This window comes from Melospiza melodia, chromosome 3 (assembly GCF_035770615.1).
Source record: "Melospiza melodia melodia isolate bMelMel2 chromosome 3, bMelMel2.pri, whole genome shotgun sequence".
Taxonomy (NCBI): domain Eukaryota; kingdom Metazoa; phylum Chordata; class Aves; order Passeriformes; family Passerellidae; genus Melospiza; species Melospiza melodia.
This window is the reverse complement of record NC_086196.1, coordinates 113998227-114020402: the sequence shown is the minus strand read 5'-3', so window position 1 is coordinate 114020402 and position 22176 is coordinate 113998227. Positions and strand designations below refer to the sequence as shown.

The following is a 22176-nucleotide window of genomic DNA, read 5'->3' as shown; positions in this document are numbered from 1 at the left end:
TGCTCCCTCCCTCAGGTGTACTTCCCTCAGCGACACAACCCTCACCTCAGGTGTATTTCCCCCTCAGGTGAGTTTCCCCTTCCTCAGGTGTACTCCCCTCAACCACACAATCTTCCTCTCAGGTGTGCTCCTCTCCTCTCAGGTGTGCTCCTCCCCTCAGTGACACGCTTGTCCCCTAAGGTGTGTTCGTCCCCTCAGGGGTACTCCTCTTAGCGGCACACCCTCACCTCAGGTGTGCTTCCCCCCTCAGGTGAGCTTCCCTCTCCTCAAGTGCACTCCCCTCAGCGACACAACCCTCACCTCAGGTGTGCTCCCCCTCAGGTGCGCTCCCCTCAGCGGCACCTCACCCCTCAGGTACGCTCCCCCCTCCTCAGGTGTGCTCCCTTCAGCGACACAACCCTCCTCTGGGGTGTACTCCCCCCTCAGGTGTGCTCCTCTCCTCGGGTGCTCTCCTCTTAGGTGCGCTCCTCCCCTCAGTGACATGCTCGTCCCCTCAGGTGCGCTCCCCTCAGCTTGGCGGGCCGCCCCTCACGCGCCCGCCCCTTGCCTTCCTTCCTCTCAGGCGCGTGCGCCGCCCGCGGGCAGGGGCGGGGCCTCGCGTTCGAACGGCGGCGGCGCCGGGCGGGAACATGGCCGGGCCGCGGGCTCTGCTCCGGCAATGCCCGCTGCTGCTGCCGCAGGACCGCCACGGCACCGCCTACGAGGGCTTTGTCACGGCCCAGGTACCGCGGCCCGGGCGCCGCTCGGCCGGCGGACCTTACTCTGAGGTGGAGGGAGGGTGCTTCCCTCTCTGCCGGGTCTTGGGAGGGAGACCGCTTCCCGCCGTGCCGCGCCTGGCTCTGAGGGGGAAGCGTTTCCCGCCCTGCCGGCTCTGAGGGGTTCAGCCTGCCGGGGTTCCTGACTGAGCCGCCGGCAATGTGAATTGGGGAGTGCCGTTTCCCGCCGCCGTCCCGCGGGTTTGCCCCGGGAATGGTTTCCTGCTGCCTTCTGGGCTGGGTTAGTTGTGCTGACAAAAGTGATTTTGGGGCAAGGCTGAATGTGCCCGCGTTCATGGCCTGTGGTAAAAGTTGACATAAATGACTGGTGATGGGTGTTTTCCTTTCATTTACTTTTGAGGCTTCAGCTGAAGCGGCTGCATCGTCCTTCGGGATGTGGAAAGCGCGGTGCAGGGGCAGAACAGCGCCTGAGGCAGCGTGAGGAGCCCGGCTTTGCCTGCACTGACCCTGTGCAGCTGTGGCTCCTTAAAATATCACGTACAAAGAGCTCTGAACGGGTGCATTTTAATTTAGAAATAGCGTGGGGCTTTACTCCTCTAAGTAGATGGCACAAGACGTGGGCTGTGTCCACTAGCATTGTTAAAAATGTAACTGACATTGAGATTGAAAGAAACGTCTGGAGGTCCTCTGCCTTAAGTGGTTGCTTTGGACCATTTGCAGCCGCGTTGTGAATATCTCCGACCAAGAGTGTGCAACCTCTTAGATGGCTTCTTCCAGTTTCTGATCCCCCCCTTAACTATTTAAGGGGTTTTTTTCCATTCCATTTAGATGAAATTTCCTGTATTTCTGTCGCCTATCTGTGTGTCACTCAGATCTGGCTGTACCTTCTGTAGTCATCCATGATCCCTCTTCTCCAGGCTAAATAGTCCAAGCTCCCTCAGGCTCTCCTGGCGTGAGAGATGCTTTGAGCTTTTGGTCACCCTCAGAGCTCCTCCCTGGATTAACTCCAGCATGTCCATGTCTTGCTTGTGCTGGGGACCCAGTACCCCAACTTCAAGGTGTCCTGAGCTGGGGTAGTATCTGGAATAAAAGTTTTAGGATAACTTATCTGCCCCCTTTGCTTTGAGGCTTCACTGACTTTATTTCACTTTTATTAAAGTAGAGGGAGAACCTCAATAAGGAATGAAAATACAAGTAGGGGGTATTTAGAAACTGCCTCATGTGGATTGCACTGACAAGAAAAAAAATTAAATTTATGTACTTGGGGCTGCTTTTGTTTACAGTTTGTAAAACTCTGCTGAAATGTGCTGTGGATCAGTGCCCAAGGTTCTTTTTAGTGTGTTTGCTTTTATGATAAGCATCTGTTTTGTCTTACTGGAGTTGGAGACAAACTTTCGTGTACAGTAGCATGTTTTGGATTAAATGATATGTTTTTGTCTTGTCCAGATTTGGATAAGGTTTATTTTTCTCTTGAAAGGTGTTATGTTTGCTTTATGAAATGTGATGTGCTGAAGACTTTTTACTGAATATTGTGAATTAAAGGTCAAGAGTACTTCAGCTTCAGAATTAAAATCAACATTATTTGTGCCTGTCACTCATACTGCTTTTTATCCTTAAGGAAAGAGATTCTGAATAATATTCCTGAAAGACAGAAAAGACAAATTTTCTTTCTTAGTAGCTGATCTGATGAGGAATCCTTCCCACAAGTGTCTAATATTTTTCTTTTCTGACCTTCCTATTAACTAAATACTTCTTTTCAAGGGTAGAAACTTCCACATCAGGATACTGCTACCAGTGGATTTGCAATTGAAAAATGCCAGGTAAGAGAATTTATGCTACTAATTTCTAAGTGTGATGTAACAAAGTTAATATTGATAAAAGCAATAATGGATATGAAAATGAGTTATTATTTTTTCCAATATCAGTGTTATTAATTAATTCTCTCTGGTTTCAGCTTAACCTTGCAACAAAATTGCACAGCATCAGTGGTAATAAATGCTGACAATAAGCATTGCCTATATCAAAATATTTAGTTGTTAATTAACATTGAAACATGTTGTAATTAATTGGTTGTATTTACATATATGAAGCAATGTACTTGGGAAAAATTATATTTTTTATATAATTTGTATTTATAGATAATTTCTATGTCACCATTTGGGAAACAGCTAATTCAGTGCAAAGTTGTAAATTTAAGCAATTATGTAAGCAATTTAAGCAATGATGGTTAACAGAGCTTTTTAACTTCATTTTCTGTTTGCTGTTTCTATTAATTGGTATGACCCAACTTTCTTTAGAAGCCCTGTTCTCATTTCTGTGTTTATCCCAGCAGTCTGTGGGAAGTGGGTGAAAGAGGCAAATCCATGTACATGGATGGGCTTTAACTTTGTATTCCACAGCTCTGCCTAGGCCAGCCCCAAACTGGGAGCAGATGTGGCATTCCATGGCTTTATTGCATTCTAGGCTGGGTAATTAAAACTGCATTACAGGTAACTTTGACATTTGCAGGTTATCACTTTTAAATATTAGTGTATTTTATGAAGTTACACTCGCTTGCAAGAATGATGTTGTTGTTTTCAGCACAGAGCAGGCTTTTGCAGGTTGATGCTTAATTTTTAATGGGCTTTAGCATGGTGACATTTGGAAGTTTTGAGTAACTTTGAACAGAGTTTTAAGTATTTTTTCCTTCCTTTGTTTTTCTCCAAGAAAAGCTGTTGTGTTTAGAAGGCTTTCTGCCTTTGAAAGATGATGTAGTGTGAGTTTGAAATGTGCACAAACTCTGTTTGTCCAGGATAGAGTGCAGCTGGCGGCTGAAGAGGATCCTGCACAGCTACCGGCACATTTTGAAGCAGGTATACAAGTTTAAAACCACTTATTTAATTATTATTATTATTATTAAATAGTCTTAAATCTTTGTTTATAATGATTCTGTGACATCTTGTGCTTGCACACCTATTCTAAAAGGGTTAAAGAATCTTCCTTTCACCCTAGAGCCAAGATTTATTTTTAAATGTCTGAGGATTCACAAGTAAATATAATGAGAAATGGATAGAATTTAGTAAATATTTATTTTTATTCAACCTTTACACTTCTTTATTTTGAGATCAGGCTAGAACAATTTTTAATAAATGACTTATGACATTTTACTGGAATTTTTCTTTAGTCTCTCAATTAGAACAGATTTTGTCTTTTTTAAAAATCTATTTACTTTTTTACAAGTTGTTCACAATGCAAAGGAGAGAATTCACGTTATTAATAGACTCAGTTCATTCTTGGGATCTAAATTGCATCTCAGTATCCAAAGGAAGCTTTGGAGTGAGGATGCAGCGTGTTTGGAGTCCCAAGGAATACTTTGTTTCCAAGGAGGAGCCTTTGCCACAGGTGCTGCTTGAGACACTGTATCTCAATAAATCCATAAATGAGTGCTGCCAGAGGATGTTTCATTCTCAGTTAAGTTTCCTGGAATTTCTCTTCTGTAATTTAAACATGTGGAATGCACTTGGTCTTTTTTTATGTTTGGTTTGACAATACCAGAAAAACAGTTGGGCTGAAGCACCAGAAGTTGCAGAAAATTAGCTAATCCTCTCTTTCCTCCAGCGGCTGCACAGCTGCCCAGACCTTGTCAGCTTTATGGTGGAGCTGAAAACTGTTTTGGTGAGTGGCAGAATATGTGTGTGGGACATGGGATGCTCTTAGAGCTTTGGGTTTCACTTTCAGTGTTTTATAGATTACTGTCCCATAGATATATAGCTCTTTTTTATTTATTTATTAAGAAGAGGTGATTTTGTATTTATGCTGTTCATGTAATAGCTGTATAAATATCCTTTAGGATTTAAGTGACTTTATTCTTTGGAAGTTGGAGTGCTATAAAAAATTTAAAACCCAGCAAGGAATCTCAGTGTAAGCCATCCTCTTTACAGCGATATTCTTGGAATTCCTGTTATTGTCTAGATGGTAAAGCAGGCCTGTAATTATACAATGGGCTATGAAGTCAGTGGATTGCTGAAGGTGCTTTCACCTGACTAACAATTTGACAAATAAATGCAGAAGCTTTTTTTTTTTCCCCTAATATTTCAGAGGCTGCTATTTATTCTTCTTCTAAAAGTCTTTCAGGTCTGGGGTTGAAGAGTAGCAAACCTTTAATCAACATGTAACTGGGAGTTCTTATCTATTAGTAAAACATTTTTCTGTGAGCATTCTTGCTGATGAATACTTCATCCAACCTACTTTACTTGAGGAATAAAACACAGGAAGTATTCTTCAAAACCACAGCAGAAATTCCTCCTGGCATTACACTGCTGCTCTGCTATGCTTGGAATAGACCTAAATAAGAATGTCTGTTTTGGAAAGCTTTATAATAGTTGTTCCAATCTATTTGCCTGCCTACACAAGCACTCAGAAAATGAGAATGCAGTCAAAGTATAGTTCATTCAAAATAGCAAAATAGTGGTTCTCAGTTACTGCAGAGAGTGAAAACACTGACAACAGTAAAGGAGACCTGGGCAAGAATTATTGTTAAACTTGTCTTAAAAATTATATTTTCATTTAAATTATTAATAACTTTAAATGTCATCAATGTATGTGTTCTGTAAGCATAATTTTAGCTCAAATGCACTTTCAAAGAACAAGTAGCACAACACAGCTGAAACACATGGTTAGGGCTTATTTTTCACAGTAACATTAACTTTTTGATAAAAAGTTCTTTTTGAAACATTACTGCATTCTTGAAGAGTGTCTGCACCAAAACTTACTCCAAGGGATCCTGTGTTGTTAAAACTGAGAAACTGATTTTGTTTTTTGATTGCTATATAAAGTATATACATATATATATATATATAAAATATGGGGAATATCATAGATGTTTTGTCTTTTGTGGCAGTGGAGCCCAGGAGACAGCTGTGGGCTTAATAGAACCTTCCTTTGAAACGTTCTTTCAGTCAAGATGCTTGACTTCAGATTTATTAGCTGAAAAAGAGGCACATTTGATATTTGCATCTGAAGACTCCGTTGTCAACATCTGTGGGGTTTTTTTAAATTGCAGATGTTTTCATTACCAGTATCTGAAGTAATTTACCAAACAGCTTCTTTGTCTGCTTTAGCTGGAGGCTATAACAAAACAAATGCAGTGTACAGTTAATTTTACATAAGCTTAATATTTCCAAATGAATTGCAAAAATCACATGGCTAAATAGATGCAAAAATATTGAAATTGCTCTTAATGATGTTTTTAATGTTCTTTTAAACAGGAAATTGCTTTAAAGAACACAGAAGACCTGCACATTCCAAGGCCTCCAGAATACTACTCCTGCCTTGTGAGAGATCTAGAAATACTGGGCTGGAATAGGTATGATTGTTTTAGTTCTTAACAAACATCATCTTTAGAATATCTGTTCCTCTTTTGTATTTGTGAGCTGAACACATCAAATGTACTTGTTCTGTTCATTTACCCTATTCAGAAACTGATTTTGCTTTGTTTTTAAATTAAAAACACCCAAAAAACCTGTATCAGCTCTAGGCATATTTTCTGTCTCAAATAACTGAGCTGAAAGGTGATACACTACTAAGAAATCATTTCTTATTTGACCTATAAACTACTGGTATATTAAACATATTTAATGTTAATATTTATAGTTCTCTTTTCCCTATTTTGTACAGCTGGTTGTGACTAACCCTATGGTTGATCATCATTTACCTTTATGCTTTCCTAAAAACATTTCATACTTTTTTTAGAATTAGCATAATAACTTTTAAAGAACCTGCTCTTTCAGCACAAGGGTCTTCTTAGAGGAGTTTATTATTTATTCCACAGAAAGTTAAATCTACCCAAAAAATTCATGAGTGGAGGGGAGAATATGAAAAGCTCTCAACCCAAAACTTTAACAGGTGTATCTTGTGCTAAATGAAATAAAGAAGCCTTAGGTGTAAGAATAGTTTTGAGTTTTCTCACCTGATTTCTATATAGATAAACAACATGTGATTAACACTAAGTGGGAATTTCGAGGCCCACTTTTATTTAAAGATTGAAAGCACCCTTGAGAAATCAGCTGAAGCTTTTGTCAGTGGTTGCCATTGCTAATATGAAATTGTGCCATACTCAAATTTCACAGAGTCGAGTCCGAGAATATTAGGTAAAATTTCCTAAACACATGAGAAGTAAATTTTCAATTGTGTTTGCTCTCCCAAAATGGATAAAAAACAAAACACCAGTGAAAAAAAAACAAACCCCAAAATCTTGAAGAAGGTTTGGGGAAATCAGTCCCTGATCAAGGGACTGTGCTGCACATAGGGAATCACATCAGGTTTGCTCTGGCTTGGAAGGAGAATAACCTGGACAGGCCATGTGGAGTCCATTAGCAAGTCACACCTTTGATTCCAGAGTGCTTTTAGCACTGAAGTGACTCTCTGAGGAAGCCTCTTAACTGAGGCTGGTTTTGAGTTGTAGGTGATGCTTTATTTGCATGGCAGTTAAGAACATCCTGCAATCATCTTTCAGCAGAGCTGTCTGTGTTTGGTGCTGCCAGCGAGGAGCAATCACTGCTCACACCTTGAGCTTTAGTTAAGGATTTTTCTTAGGAAAAACCCTTGCTTGTTGTGTACCCCAGATTTACTCATTCCTAGCAAGTTTTTGGTCATGCTGGGAGCTGACTGCACCCAAATCTAACTGAGAAAAAAAAAGTTGAAAGATTTGAACTGGGGAGAGAGAGATACTACTGCAGGAGTAAAGTTACAGGAAAGGCTCTTCTAATACTTCCCCTTATTCAAGCTGGTTGAGCCAGTGGGAGTGGAAGGCAAATTATCAACTATAAAAAACCTCTTATAACCCTCATGGGGATTCAAAAATGTTGCCAGTATCTCTGAAGTCCATGTTGTCTCAAAGCTCTTATGTCTGATACTTTCCCATTTATTTCATACAAAGTATCTTCTTCTCTTGCCTTCTCCATTTCCAGGGAATCCTGCCTGCTCCTGTGCTCTCAGTCATTTGTGTGTTATGCTTGTTATGCTGGACTTCAGAGATTTACCTAAGGCTTTCCATCTTTATGCTAATTCTTTTTATTCCTTTTTTAATTTTTTTTCTGTGATAAAATGACAGAGCCTACAGAGGAACAAAAGTCTGTATAAGTGAAATGTTACCTATGTACGCAAATCTTTATATGGTTATACAAAAAGTGTGACTTTAAACTAAAAGAATCCATCCTTATCTTATAAATCGAGATTGAAGTGGTCCAAACAAGATGATTGTCAGAACAGGTAAAATCCCAGACACCTTGGTATCATCCCATTAATTTTAATTTAATAATTTCATTTTTGTTTTCCTTTGCTGTGGCTCTTTGCAGTGTTTTGCTGTGGACACTGCTGCATTTTTCACTGCAGTATCCATGCTGGGCCTTAGCTGCTGCTTTAGGAATCCCCCAGCCCAGGAAGCAGCAGATGGAGGGGTGCTATAGAGGTGGTTTCTCATCTTTATAGGACTCTGATACACTTTTAGGTAAAGTTGGAACAAAGCAGGAGTAATGATGATTTTCCCCCCAGTTCAAGGAAGAATCCTCTAATTTTTTCCAAGTATATCAAGTTTAACTGGCTCCAGTTGAATTACATTTTATCAAGACTTGTCTTTTCATTCAGCTGTTGTGGAGAAATGCTCCCAGAAATCTGCAGGTCTCTTTAATATTGCATTAATCAGCATTAAACATGAAATAATCTCTCTCTCCCTTCTTATTACCGCTACTGTTTTTTCCATGAGTGTTTTTCAGTTCCCTCCTATTGAGGCTATTTCATTTTTGTAGACAATTTTCTTCTTTTCACTTCCTTCCCAGGGGTGTACAACCCTTTAGGGTACATCTGCTTTTTCTTCCACAGGCCTCTACAACTCTGTTGCCAGCTTCACTTGCGAGAACCACATGATTTTTCTAGTATGTGGTGGTTTAAAAAAATAAATGTTGTTTAGGCCAGCAAGCAGATGCTCCCTCTGAACTCTGTTAGGCCTTTCCATCAGTCTGGGTGATAAGCTGGGCAATTACCTTGGACTGCTTTTTATCTTTACGCAGGAATGACATAGTAAAAATGCCAAAATATCCACATGCCCAGTTTACTGGTAAATATATGGGGAGGTTTAAACCTTTTTGGCAATTGTTGATGCTACTAAGCAGAATCCACCTGTAGAGAACAATGTATTTTACAATTGTATCCATCTTCATTGTGGTGGGAGACATGAACCAGTGACATCTTAAGCAAAGAGTCAGAAGTTTTAAAACTTCTTTTTCACATTTAGTATATACTTTCTTCTTGCTAGGGTGCATGAATACAGTGTAAAACTGTCATGAAATGAAGGCAAATCATCATAAATAACTCATTTTGTACCTGTTCTGGTACTATTTTCTGCAGAAAATCAATTTTGGAATATGAACCAATATGCACTGAATTTCCCACAATAATAGCATTGATAATAAAAGAGAACTTCATTGAAGAGAAAAGCAAATCAAGAGCATAAAAGTCTGGTAGAGTAAGAAACTGCAGAAATGGATCAAAGATTTGACAGGAAGTTTAATGTGTACATAAGCAGAGGCTGACAGGAACACGCTGTGTGTGTCAAAGGTTCCGCTGATGGAAAATGCAACCCGGTGCTCACTGACCACAGCGTGAGCCCTGACACACTCTGTAAATAACCCTGAGATATATGGCTGCATTAAGCACCAGCCTGGTGTATTAACAGCAGTAAATCTGCAGCAGCAGAAATGCTTGGCATACAGGGCTCCTTCTGATTAATATTTGTAACAGACTAATCAGGGTATTGCAAACTGCAGGGCTCTCAGAGTTTTCTTCTCTCTTCCAGAGTGGCCTATGTGGACACTGGGCTGAGCACAGTCAAGTTAAAAGCTGAAGACTCTTGTGGTCGGCAGCATCTCATCACTCTCAAGTTAAATGCAAAGGTAAATTGATGTGGGACAAGATATCTTGAGGCTTCCTTGCAATATATTGATTTTTCTTAATTCATTAGGATTTTAGAGGGTTAGTGTGCTTGCTGGTGTGTCTGTTCTGCAAGGTAATAGGTCAGTTAATTTTTTTTTTCTTGAGTTTTCAGACTAGCTATATTTAAAATTAATATTGGATTATGGTTATCTGTAAGATGCATCTGTGCATCACATGAAAAACACTTTGATATTGTACTCATTTTACTGGATTACTGACAAAGCCATCTGGGAGACTTTCCTTCATTATCACTCCATCCAGAGACTGTGCACAGAACAAGAATTAGAGGATGTTGGGTTGGTTATTAACAAGTCTTGCTGTTAAAGTCAGAGATGTAAAGATTTATGAAAAACTGAAGTCAGTCAGAAAAATTATTTCTTTTTAGTCTAAATAAATGTCTCATTTTGACAGTACTTGCAAATCAAACCCATGGCATTTGCAGAAAGAGAAAAAATTTAATTCTTCCTGGTACTTATCACTGAACTCAAATTACAACATTTCTTCATAGAATGTCTCATTTCAAGGCATAAATCTCCCACCAGAGACTGTGAATATTCAGGCTGTGTGGTGACAATTGCCTGGCAATAATTGTCTTCAGAAAATCAGTCCAGGGGAAAAAGGGATCTAAAAGTGTCTGGATGTTGTTGTTTGGAACTACCTGTGATCCATCAGCTCAAGTTATAATCTTGAAAGCACGAGGAAGGGACATGGTATTGTAGGATGAGATCCCACCTTCACAGGCCTCCTGTATTCCTTTACAAACCAGGAGGTTTTTTAAAATTTTTTTAGTCTTGCCTAACATGAACAAGCTTTACCTTTGTAGGGGAAAAATACTGTTTGGGAATGAGTGTTGCTCCAGTGGATTTTTAGAAAGAGTAGAACTGTCCTACATGCAGAGAGTAATGACTGCATAATTAATTTGCTAGTCAGTCCATTATTAAATACACCGAAGGAAGTGCAATTATGGGCTATTTAATGTGCAAGGAGAGGAACCAGGTTGTGTTGTTTATAAGGGATAAATATGCTTTGTGTGACACTAGAAATTTGGTGCAACCTGTTGCCCTAAGGCTTTTTTGCTCTTAGGACAACAGAAGTGAAATATTTTAACTATTTGAAAGTATAAAAATGCAGAACAAATTACAGTGAAACATTCATTTTTCCCAAGCAGCTGCCATGGTCACACTGACACTGGTGCATTGGCTGATTCTGTTCAGCATTAACTTAGCAGTGTCCTGAGGGAATGGAGATTCCCAGTTTCTGTCCTTGTGCAAACTTGTGGGGTTTTTTGATAGTAATAAAATAGCTGAATATTCCTCATTTGATAGTAATAAAATTGCTGAATACTCATAGCAGAAAAAACATCATCTAACAATTAAAGATATATGTAACAAAAAGATTAGATTATCCGACTTATCTGTTTTAATAAGTAATCATCCTTTTTCTTTTTGTTTTTATTTTTTTCATTTTGTTTTCAAGTATTTTTCATGATGAAGGATCAATTTCTTGTCCTTTGTAAACCATGTCTGGCATTTAAACTTGCCAGACAAAATTTGTGTGTGAAATGCTGTTCTGGTGACCTGGGGATTTGATTTGCCTTCATACACACAGACACTGCATTTGAGGAGACTTGGCTGAAGTCTTTTTTGGGAAGGCATTTCTTTTGATAAGATGCTTTAATAAAAGTGTGTTTATTTCTGTTATGCTGTTTCTTTGATTAAGATCTGTGCAGGAGCATTTCAGACCCCAAGGCTTCAAACAGGCCACTGGAAGGATTTGCCTGATGTGTAGTAATTAAGACACTTTGGTAATTATCTGAATGATCTGGCAAGGGCTATGAAAATGCTTTCTCTAGATAAAGTTAGCTGCATGCTCAGAAAACCAATTTAAATATTGTATTTAATAGTTACTTAAATTTGCCTAAGAAAAATAGGATAACTTCTGACACACACATTTGATTGTAACTGTAATAAGCTAAGATGTCATGGAGTTATCAAACATTTTATAGCTTCTTTTTTTTAATACAGTCTTTTAAAAATTTTTCTTATTGTTGTCTCTTAATTTGGATCAAGTTTTGTTTTATTTATTTTGGTCTATGTTCACTCATTTCTTTCTTAAGAGTTGAGTACTCTGCATTACTTTCAGTTTTAAAAAACAAAATGTTACTATTCAGAACAAATAGTTCAGCTTAAATGAAAATTAGTTCTTAACTCATGGAAGGGGTGTTTGATTTTTAAACTTTGGTTTCTAATATGTATAATTGAGGAGAAATTTTAAAAAAATATTTCATGCTTTGTTTCCTAAGGTTTCTTTAATGTTCCTTTGTGACCACTGAACACAGAAAATTGGGATTCTCCTGCCTTTACTAAATACTGATAAATAAAACATTTACATGTAGCTTTCTTCTTTAAATGATAATTAACATTCATAATTATTCCTGAAAATTCTTTACATACTGTTTCCTCTCAGAGCCAAGTTCTCAAGATGCTTGAAGTGCTCATATTTTGTTATCAAATTTGGCAGCTGAGTATCAGTCTGACTTTAAATCACTAAGAGAAAAAAATCCCAAACTGTTTTTTCCTTCCCTCCCTCAGTATCCCACAGAACCACCAGATTGCCTTGTGGATTTTCCTGTTCCATTTGCTGTTTCCTGGATGCCACAGGTAACTGCTGGACTAGGCAGCTTTTTTAAATAAAATACATATGCAATGGAGGGGTGGTAACAAAGGGTTGGCTTTGGTTTTTAACTCCAGCTTTTCTCCCTGCGTGCATTTTATTTCTGTACATGCTCATAAAAATGTAATAGCACTGAATTCCATATTCCTTATCACAGTACCTTAAATATCTTCCTTGCCATGAGATTTATCTTGCATGTTGTATGTACTGGTTGGGTTTTTTTTTTTTTTTTAAGCTGTTCATGTGACAAACATTTCTCCAGGAATTATGGTGGGAAAGTGCAAAGAAAGTGAAATGTAGAAAAAATTATTGTTTCTAGAAAAGAAACACCCTCTAAAGCTGACAGACATTGAAAAGAGGAGTTGGTTGTCCTATAGAGTTTTCCCCAGTTTGTTATCCTATAGAGCTTTCATAACTTAATAAAACTTTTCCAGTTATAATCAATCTAGGAAAGTATTTAATGAAATTCTAATTTCTTAGTTTAACTGATATTGCTGCTATGAAGAACTACACTGTCTTTTGTGGGTGTTTCACATTATTTCATGTACCTTTCTTCCTGAATAGTGCATGTGTGCTTTACTAAATGAATTTAAATGTCACTGCTCAGATACAAGCTAATTTGAATATGGAAAATAATTCATATTTCATTAAATTGAGAAAATAGTTTTTACATAAATGATTGCACCTGTAATTTTAACTCTCACAAGGGTTTCTACCCAGCAATAAATAACAACTTACATGGGGAACATGGCTGGGAGGTTGCAGCAGGATGAATTTAAGCTGGGCATATAATTTTTCTGCAGAACTCAAGGTTCTGTGTGTTACCTCAGGCCCACTAATATTGAGAGGAAACAACTGCAAAGATCAACCACTGCAAATGAAAAATGTATTTATTTATGTAAGTTTAGGTTTTGATTGTCTGATATGGTTTGGAGCAATTTAAATAAATGTTTTTCCCTTGAATTTTACTGGAGTCCCTACACTCTGGCCAGGATTTCAAGTGCTGTTTTTAACCTCAAACTTAATACATATTTTGAACAGTGTTTTATTAATTTACAGCCTTGCAATTTATGTTGCCTCAAATTAACAACATTTTGAACATCCCTGACAGTGACTCCTTCTCTGTGTTTACTGTTAGTAATTTTAAAGATGGACTTGTGTTTTAATAAAATGTTCTGGAAAAACCTGACATGGAGCAGCCTTTGACAAGTTAAAAATGGGGGTGGATATACTGATACTGGCACTACAGCCAAGGAAAAATCCTCTCTTAAAAATACAACACTCTGATGCTTAAAATCTTCTTCCAGTTAGAATTACCTGGGGACTATTTGAGAACATGAACAAAAGGTGTTTGTGTGTAAGGGAAGAGCCTGTTCTGAAATCATGAAATAATTCCAGCTGCAGAGAGCCTGCTCTAATCCTGAACCAAATACCAGCAGACAGAAATGCTTCAGCTGTACAGCAGCTTTTGCAAATTGACCTTTTGTGTGGGGGTGACAGGAACCCAACACTTGGGGGGACAAATGGCTTTGGTAATTGTGTAAATTGTGTTTATTTTCCAAATGTGTGGGAATCACTGTGGCGAGCAGCCCTCACACCGTGATAAAGTATGGGTTAAGCTTAGATAATGCTGCAACACCACTGGCAGCAGAATTCAGCAGGTACTCAAGTGCATGAAAATTTTGGTTCCTAAAAGGGAAAAAGAACAGGCTACACCTCTTCTCTAGTGAAATAGCGTGGTGTTTTGGTACCAATTGGTCTTAAACTTTTAATATTGCGCCTTTAAAGGATAAATTGACAAGGCTTAACTAAATTGGTGCAATGGCACCATTAGAATATAAACTCCTATGAAAGAAAATATAAATAGATTGCAGGTAATTGATTTTTCTTTCCCACCCCTTGTGTGTGCTGCTGCCTATTTCAGGCTCATGGATTTTAAACTTGAGGGGTTGTTGGGTTTTTTTTTTTTTCCTTCTTTTTTTTTTCCCCTTCCGTATAATAATAGACATGGCTTTATGGCATCCATATTAAAAATGGGTAATTTTCCTTATGGTCCCTGTCTTCCTGCTGGGTTGATAATGTTTTGATGTATTTTTCTTTTGCTCTGATGAGAGGTCTGCTGCTGCTGCTCTGACATATTCATTTGGATGAATAATTATAACTTGCACAATGTCAAGCTGAAGATGGTGGGGTTTTGTGCGTCATGACAAGCCCAGTAGCCAGTGCAGGTGTCTCACAGCATGAGCAGCAACAGCCAGTGGATTCTGGCTCAGAGGAGACGTTTTAGAGTAGTAAGAAATCAGCACCAAGGGCAATGCTGCTGCTGCTGCTCCTGCTCTAAGTGCCAAATAAATGCAGAGTGCTTCTCAATGACAAGTGCAAGAACATCTACTTATTTCTGTTATAGCCTTTTTCTAAAGAAGCAGATAAATGTGCTGTCTCCAGTTTTAGCACACGCTGGAAGTGCAGTTCTGCAGAATCAGGGTGTCTCCTGTCAGGGTGAGGTTTCCAGACTGACCACTGCCCACCTGGCTGGCTACATGAAGGTCATGGGAGTGGAAATTAATGACTAATGAGGTCGTGCAGCAGCCAGCAAGGAAACAGGAATGCAAGGTGCAGAAGGTGGACTGCTGGGAATGAGATTATTCTTGGGTTATTTAGATGAAAACACAATAAAAAGCATCGTAATTGTGCTTTTTCTTGGCAAAGGAACTTCACAGGCACCAGCTGTAAATGCAGAAAATGGAGATGGTTGACAAGACACTATAAAGATTTCAGGCTTGTGTCTTGGCTTGATTTCTGTTAAGGAGAGGGGAAATTGTTAAACTGCTGTTGATGAGGAACTGTTTCCAAACAAATCTACAGAATCATAAATTCTTTAGGTGATCCCTTTTCCATTTAATGACTGTTTGCTTTATTAAATTGTATTTTATTTATTAATTCATGAAGGGCAAGAAGGTAATGGTACCTATAGTTTAGGCTATTCCACCTTTCTTATTAGGGGGCTTTGCAGTTGTTTTAATTTTGGATAAGCAAATTTTCTGTTAGGAAGAATTTTAGCCAAAAAATATCAAAATAAAGATTACATTTTTATCTGTTTTTGAAAAATAAATTGCAATCAGTTGTTCTGTATTTATCTTAATTGGAACTTTTTTTACTACCATTTGATCACTATTTAGTTCATCCAGGATTTGGAGCAGATGCTTGAAATTTGGCAGAACAGCCATATAGGTTACAGCACTTCTTAGAAGTTCCTGAAAGGCTTCATTGGTTTTTTGGCAGGCACAGACTCGAGATTTTGTCTTTATTCTTCCCAGCCTCTGTGGCTCTAGAAATTAGAACCAAGATTAGAGTGAGATTTTTTTCCCATTTTTTCTTATTCCTTTGATTGGAGGGAATGGTGTATGGGCAGTAAGGGTGGGCTTGGGAGAATGTTTGAATTGAAAGAAGAAAGGAATTGGCATGAAGAGGTCCTGGTGATGAGGGGGAGATGAGAGTGCAGAGGACAGAAATGGAAATAAAGAGGTTGAGAAACCTCATGATCCTTTCCTGGTGAAAGAGAAGGTGTGTTCCCCTTGGAGGTTCAGAGTATCTGATTTTCCCTGGACAAAGTCTGTGGTGGGAATGGATGTGGGATCCGTGGATCTGATAACAGAGGTGACATTGGGGTCACAGTTCCTGGGACCCACCAAAGCCAGGGTGGTTATGGAGGATGGAGGAACCAGTTTGGCTTTGTGAGAGTGAGCAGCACTGACAGCCTGAATGAGGAATGTCTTGTTTTCCAAGGAATTTTGACATATTTCACACAAATTCTAATTCATTTGTACAAGGGGGGCCAGGGAACAGAGTTGTGCTGTTTGACATTATTAACAATGGTCTTGGTGTAATTTAGACCAAAGAAAAGTGTGATCTCAGGCTGTTCTAAAAGTGCTGGGCAGCGACCAAAAATTAGTTGGTAATCAAATAAAAAGGAATCTTGGAGTTTTCATGGTTTGCATGACAAGCAGGTGATGTATTTAAATAGCTATAGATGCATTTACGTATAGAGCAGGAGACAGCTGGCAACATCAGTGAAGCATGCAAATAAGATCAAATGAACAGTGTAGAAAAAAAAAGAAAAAGATTTAACTACCTTTTTAAGGAACATCATTGAAAAATTACAATTAGTATTAAAATTAATTGGATTTTAAAACTTATCTGTGGGTTATAATCCCTTGATGTTTCTTTTTTCTAGTGAAACCCTTTGAATTCCCGGAAGATAAAGATAAAAATGATTATTAGAGGATTTATCTGTATGTGATACAGAAAAATGTAAAAAATCAAAATGGAAAGCAACTGTTGCAAGTACCAGAAAATTATGCTATTAATTTAAGTGTCATCAGAGCACAAAAGATCACATTTCAGGACTGTGTGAAAATTATTAAAATACTGGAAATAATAGTACTTAAGATGAAGATACTATACTCTAAGATGTGGTTAAGTGACTGACACTATTATATCACTTCAGGTATTATAAAAGTAACAAAATGCTTTTAAAGATAATAAGCGTTACATTTTGAGATTGGCAGAATTCACACTTCTCTGCTTAGGTGCTTTCCTACTTTAATATAATTTAACAACAGCAGGAAAAAATGTAGCATTTTATTTCCAAGCTACACCGTTTCTTTCTAAAATACACATGCACAAAATATAAAAAGTTATTATGTGGAAAAATTCTATTTCTTCATCTGAGAACACTCAGATAATTTGCTGCTCTTTGTCCAGGTGAGAAAGGAAGAATATAATCACTACAGATTAAAGGAAACCATTCCTTCTGTATTTTGTTTAATTCATAGAAAAATACCTGTCTGAGAAAATAATGTTTAATTTGCTTTTTCTTTTGAACCTCAAAATATTTGAAATCTGTCCCTCAATGGGCATTTGCATCTGCAAAGGATTCTCTTGACCACGAAGTGTTTTCTCTTCTTGCAGAAGTCTTTTCCTGGGGAAATGGTGACTTCTTTTTGCCCACTGATAATTTCAAAAGATTTCTTTAGCATTGCTATCCTATGTATTGTCCTGTCTAATGAAAGATATTTCTGATTCCATGTAATCCACTCTCAAATATTGAAATCCCCCACGTGTAATCCTCTGCTTATTAGATGGTTTCTCCTTTTTGTGCCTTATTTACAGGGTTTGAAAGCTGATCTTAAGCACCTGTTTTTATACTGCTTCATTTTGAGATAATGATCAGGTTGTTAGGTAATATTCCATGTTTAATGCTATCGTGATACACTGGGACACACACATGGATTTCAACACTCCTTAAATGAATAAATTGGTTTTAAAATATACTCTCAGGCTGCTGGTGGAAACTCAATGAAATCTGTTTAAATTTCTGGTTTTCTTAGAACTCCTTAATAGACATTTACAACCAGTTCCTGGCAGCACTGGAGTCGCTGAAGGAATTCTGGGATGCCCTTGATGAAATCGATGGGAAGACGTGGGTGCTGGAGCCAGAAAATCCCACAAGGAGCGCTACAAGCAGGAGAATTGCAATAGGTAGGAAAAGATTTAAAAGGATACAGTGGATTTGAGAAGTAAAACTCAGGGAGCTGGTTTGTTTTGCTTGTCTTATCAGATGGTGCTTCTTTGGGTTTGGGAAAGGAAAAGCAGCACTTAAAACCAAAGTTAGAACTTTTCTTTTGCATATTAAAAAAAATAATTTTCCGTAACAGAATGCTGATCCTGTTTGGGAAATTCATTACAACTTTCTGGTGTCAGATAAATGAAAATTTCTGCAGGAAAACTTTGTGTATTTGTGAATTAAGAACATGGAACTGTCAAGCTGAGCACTTACATGTTAACCTCAGAAAAATCAGTATTTGTAAAAAAACAGCTTAGGCGAAGCCCTTACCTCAATCACAAATTCCAGAGTTTTAAACTTTAGATTCATCCTGTCCTGGAGTGGAAGGAATATTAGAGTGCAGCCCAAGGGGAAAAAGGGGGTTAAAGGAGGAAAGAACAGAAATAAAAAGAAATGTGGCTTCCCTGTCAAGAACTCAGTTGTAAAATGTACTTCAGTTTATATGCTGATGTCTGGCATTTTAAGGTCTTAACATACATAGGATAAGGAATTTTATAATTATACTAAATCCACATCGCCAATAGCAAATTGAAATGTGAGAATACAGAGTGGACCCATGTTGTCCCTGACAGCTGTAGAGGGAGGGAGGAAGGAGCTGGAGGGAAGGACAGGAAAAGTTCAGCAAGTGGCTGGAATGGTGTGGGTCAGGCACCACTTTGTGTGCAATCAGAGGGGCTTTGTCCTGGTCCTGCTGCCCTTTGCCACAGGCCAAGGAAAAGGGAAGAAAAGCCTCAAAAAGTGCCTTGGAGCAGCTGAGCAGAGGAGGGACAGGGCTTTGAGCCTTTTGTTATCAGGCACAGAGAACCTTCAGCTACCACTGAACTTTGATTTCATTCATTCCCACCTCTTCCAGGATGAGAGCTTAACACAGCTTTAATTACAGAAAAGGTTGGGTTTTACCTGGCCTTGTTCAGAGAAGACTCTGCTGTGATGTTTTGGAGCTGCTTCCCTCTGAGGAACATCCCCTTCCAGGGATGCTGGGGGGTCTTGTAAAGCCAAATATTTGCTGTTTCAAAAATACAGCTTTGTTGTCTCAGTCCTGGAATTTGCTGGGAAGGGGACTGACTTCTGCTGCTTAATATTGGGGTTGGGCTTCTCTTTTTGACTATAAAAGATGAAAATGAATTAGTAAGTTACGTGTCTCTACCTTTAAATTTTCACCAAGATTTTGGATGGATGTTGTCATCTAGCTTGGGTTGATTATGTTTCTTTCTGAATAAGTGTAAAGGTTAAGCCAAGTCTAAAAGAAAGAAACACAAGCCTGACAGGTTTAATTAATCAGTTGCTACTTTTAATTACAGTTTGTGGAAATTAAGTATTTGCTATATACTGATACTTTGTACAGTCATTTGGACACCCCCCAACTTTGTTATTATTTATCCTAACAAAACCCAGCCTGAGTGAACCAATTTAAAACTGCCTTTAAAAATGGTTCCCTTTTCAAATCCTTGACTGCAAAGCTTCCCCATGGCCTTGCTTTCTCCTTGCAGGGAACAATGTCTCAGTGAACATAGAGGTTGATCCTCGCCACCCAAACATGCTTCCAGAGTGTTATTTCCTTGGAGCAGATCATGGTAAGGCAGCAAATTCCACTGGTTTCTCCTCTGGACTCAGATCTCTGAGCCCAATCCCCACCTGGAGCCTGGGAGGTTCACTGGGGTGATGCCATCATTCCTGTCTGTTTGCAGAAGTGAACCCCCTGAGAACCAAACTCAACAACAACATGCACTTGTGGTGAGTGTCCCTGGCAAAGCAGGCTGGAAACCCAAATGGTGTTGCCATTCCTCAGGTGCATTTTTCTCTCCCCTCTCCCACCCACAGGGACCCAGAAGTCAGTTTGTTACAGAACTTGAGAGAGCTCCTAGGAATTGAGTTTCCATCTCGTGCTGTGTTGGAAAAAAGCGTAAGTTGGTTTTGGTTAATGATCAGTCGTTATTGCTGAATAAGTCACATTTAAATTGTCCCTGGCTCTTAGAAAGTGACCATCAGGGACTTTTGAGAGGTAATTGGATTAATTCATTGTCACAAGGACTTCTGAACTTCAAGCAACAGTTGTCAGAGCTTGTTAACCTTTGATTAGAGGTGCACACTTCCCTGTGGCCTTCATAGCAGTGAGGGCATTCATAACAGGCTCCACTATTAAAAGGAAAAGAGGATGTTCCAGAGTGGCTAATGAAATGTGGAAAATCCAAACATTCTGTTATGGATGTTGATGACTTCAGTTCTAATTGGGTGGAGCTGCTTAGAGGGGACAAGAGGCCATCCAAATACTGGTGCATTTCAAACAAACTGGGAACTAATTTTTGACAATGCTTTAACACTGGATTACGAGCTTTGCTTTCACTCAGGAAGCTTCTAAATTAAGATCTGATCTGTGTCTAATGACAAATCATAGTGGTTAATAAACAAAAAGCACCCAAAAGTATGAAAATACTTGTTGAATGAGATGTAATTCAGTAAGGGATGAAATATAACCCAGTCAAGTCTTGCACCCTTGGAACCCAGTGTCACTCTAAGCCATTGTGACATAAACATGGATGTCTTAAAGGCAAAAAACCAGTAATTCCAGCCAACAAAAACTGCAAAAGCAAAACCAGAGGTGAAACTGTTTGTGTGTGAGCAGCCCAGGCCTGCCTTTCAGCCCTGCTGTTGTTGCAGGACTTTGCCAAGGACTGTGGGATCTGCTATGCCTACCGGCTGGAGGGCAGCGCGCCCGACCACGTGTGCGACGATCCCCGCTGTGGGCAGCCCTTCCACCAGGCCTGTCTCTATGAGGTAAAGGGACATGGGGCACAGCTGCCAGCAGCTGGCTGGCACCTTCTGCATGCACAACATGTGGGCAGCCCTTCCACCAGGCCTGTCTCTATGAGGTAAAGGGACATGGGGCACAGCTATGTCTCTATGAGGGAAAGGGAACCACAGGCTGACTGCATGTACCCTGTCAGATGTTCATCAGCTGAACTCTGGTAATTAATAGATGTTTCTTAAATTGGAGATGGAACCAATGTGACTTTAAAACCACTTCTTGTGTTGCAGTGGCTACAAGGACTTCCTACCAGCAGACAGAGCTTTAATGTCATCTTTGGTGAATGTCCCTATTGTAATAAGGTAAGGAAAGCCATGGAGTAGGAGTGAACTAGAGTAGGAAAGGCAAGTGCATCAGTGTTTAACTAAAAGTTTTCTGACACAGTATAAAGACAGCCCCACACTAATGCCAGAGTAATTAAAGACTATACTCCATTGTATTTAATACTTTTTTAATGTTGTAACAAAAGGTTCAGTTACAAACAACAAAAAAAATCTCAACATTTAAAATAGAAGCCAACACAAATAGTTCAGAGAATCCATAACTATTGAGTGCTGATGAGAACTTGCCTGTACAAGGCCTGTACTGACAGGATTATTTAAAAACTTCTTTTTCAAGCCCCTGACACTAAAATCTTCAATGAAGAAATTCTAAGAAAATGCTGCATTGTGGGAGCACCACTGCACTCCCACTGAAGACACAGGAACAGCAACATCAAAGCAGATACAAGGACAGGACAATGAGCACCAGAAGCACCAGAACAGCTGCAGTGTAGGGGTAGGTTTGATCAGCAAATGCAAGCTTAAACACAGCAGAGAGAGAGGGACGAGTGGTGTCAGCACCAGGCTGGGACACTGCTGCAGGAACTGGAGTAACAAGGTGATTGAGTTTCTTTCGGGATTCTGAGAGTATTCTGTAGGGGTCAAATGGTGGCAGCTCTCTTGCAGTGTCTTCCTGCAGGGGAAAAATAGCCGTGATTATAAAGCTAATATGAAGTGAGATGTGAATCAAAAAACCAGAGACACTGTTGGGGTATTTAGGTTATCCTAGAGAAAGCATTGCAATCCTTACAGAGTCTTACCTCTGGAACTGATACTTGTATGGATATTGTATGGTAAGTGTGTAACATAAGGCATGGTTAAACACCTCCTGAAGAGACATATCCATATTTACTATTGAACTCTACAGCTGAAATTCTTCTTTATCTTTGACTTGTGTCCAAAAATGTTTAATATATTCAGTCTCTCCTGTGTAATAAAGGTTTATCCTGGAAACTCAAGACATGATTTTAAGGGTGAAGGTGCTGGTTTGATTTGTGTAAGTTTTGCATTTCACAGTGAAGTCAAACTTGTGCCCATCACAAGGAACGTAAACTTGTAGAGCGGGGC

The 22176-nt window shown here is 39.1% G+C and overlaps 2 protein-coding genes across 3 annotated transcripts in view; one reads left to right on the top strand and one right to left on the bottom strand.

Moving 5' to 3' along the window:
- The first annotated feature begins 629 nt into the window (after positions 1-629).
- Positions 630-22067, top strand: FANCL (FA complementation group L). Its single transcript, XM_063152774.1, has 14 exons — positions 630-722; positions 2478-2536; positions 3508-3568; positions 4314-4370; positions 5963-6060; positions 9547-9643; positions 12275-12343; positions 17747-17897; positions 19473-19556; positions 19671-19716; positions 19804-19885; positions 20641-20757; positions 21019-21090; positions 21407-22067. Exons 1-14 carry the CDS (start codon positions 630-632, stop codon positions 21440-21442), a joined length of 1122 nt encoding a protein of 373 aa, XP_063008844.1. The 3' UTR covers positions 21443-22067.
- Positions 21223-22176, bottom strand: part of VRK2 (VRK serine/threonine kinase 2) — a 36628-nt gene continuing 35674 nt past the window's right edge. The window contains exon 14 of one of the 2 annotated variants that reach the window (XM_063152772.1): positions 21223-21742. In XM_063152772.1, coding sequence (XP_063008842.1) covers positions 21503-21742 — 240 coding nt within the window. In that variant the 3' untranslated portion in view covers positions 21223-21502. The remainder of the gene's footprint in view (positions 21743-22176) is intronic. The other variant, XM_063152773.1, reaches the window with a different exon arrangement.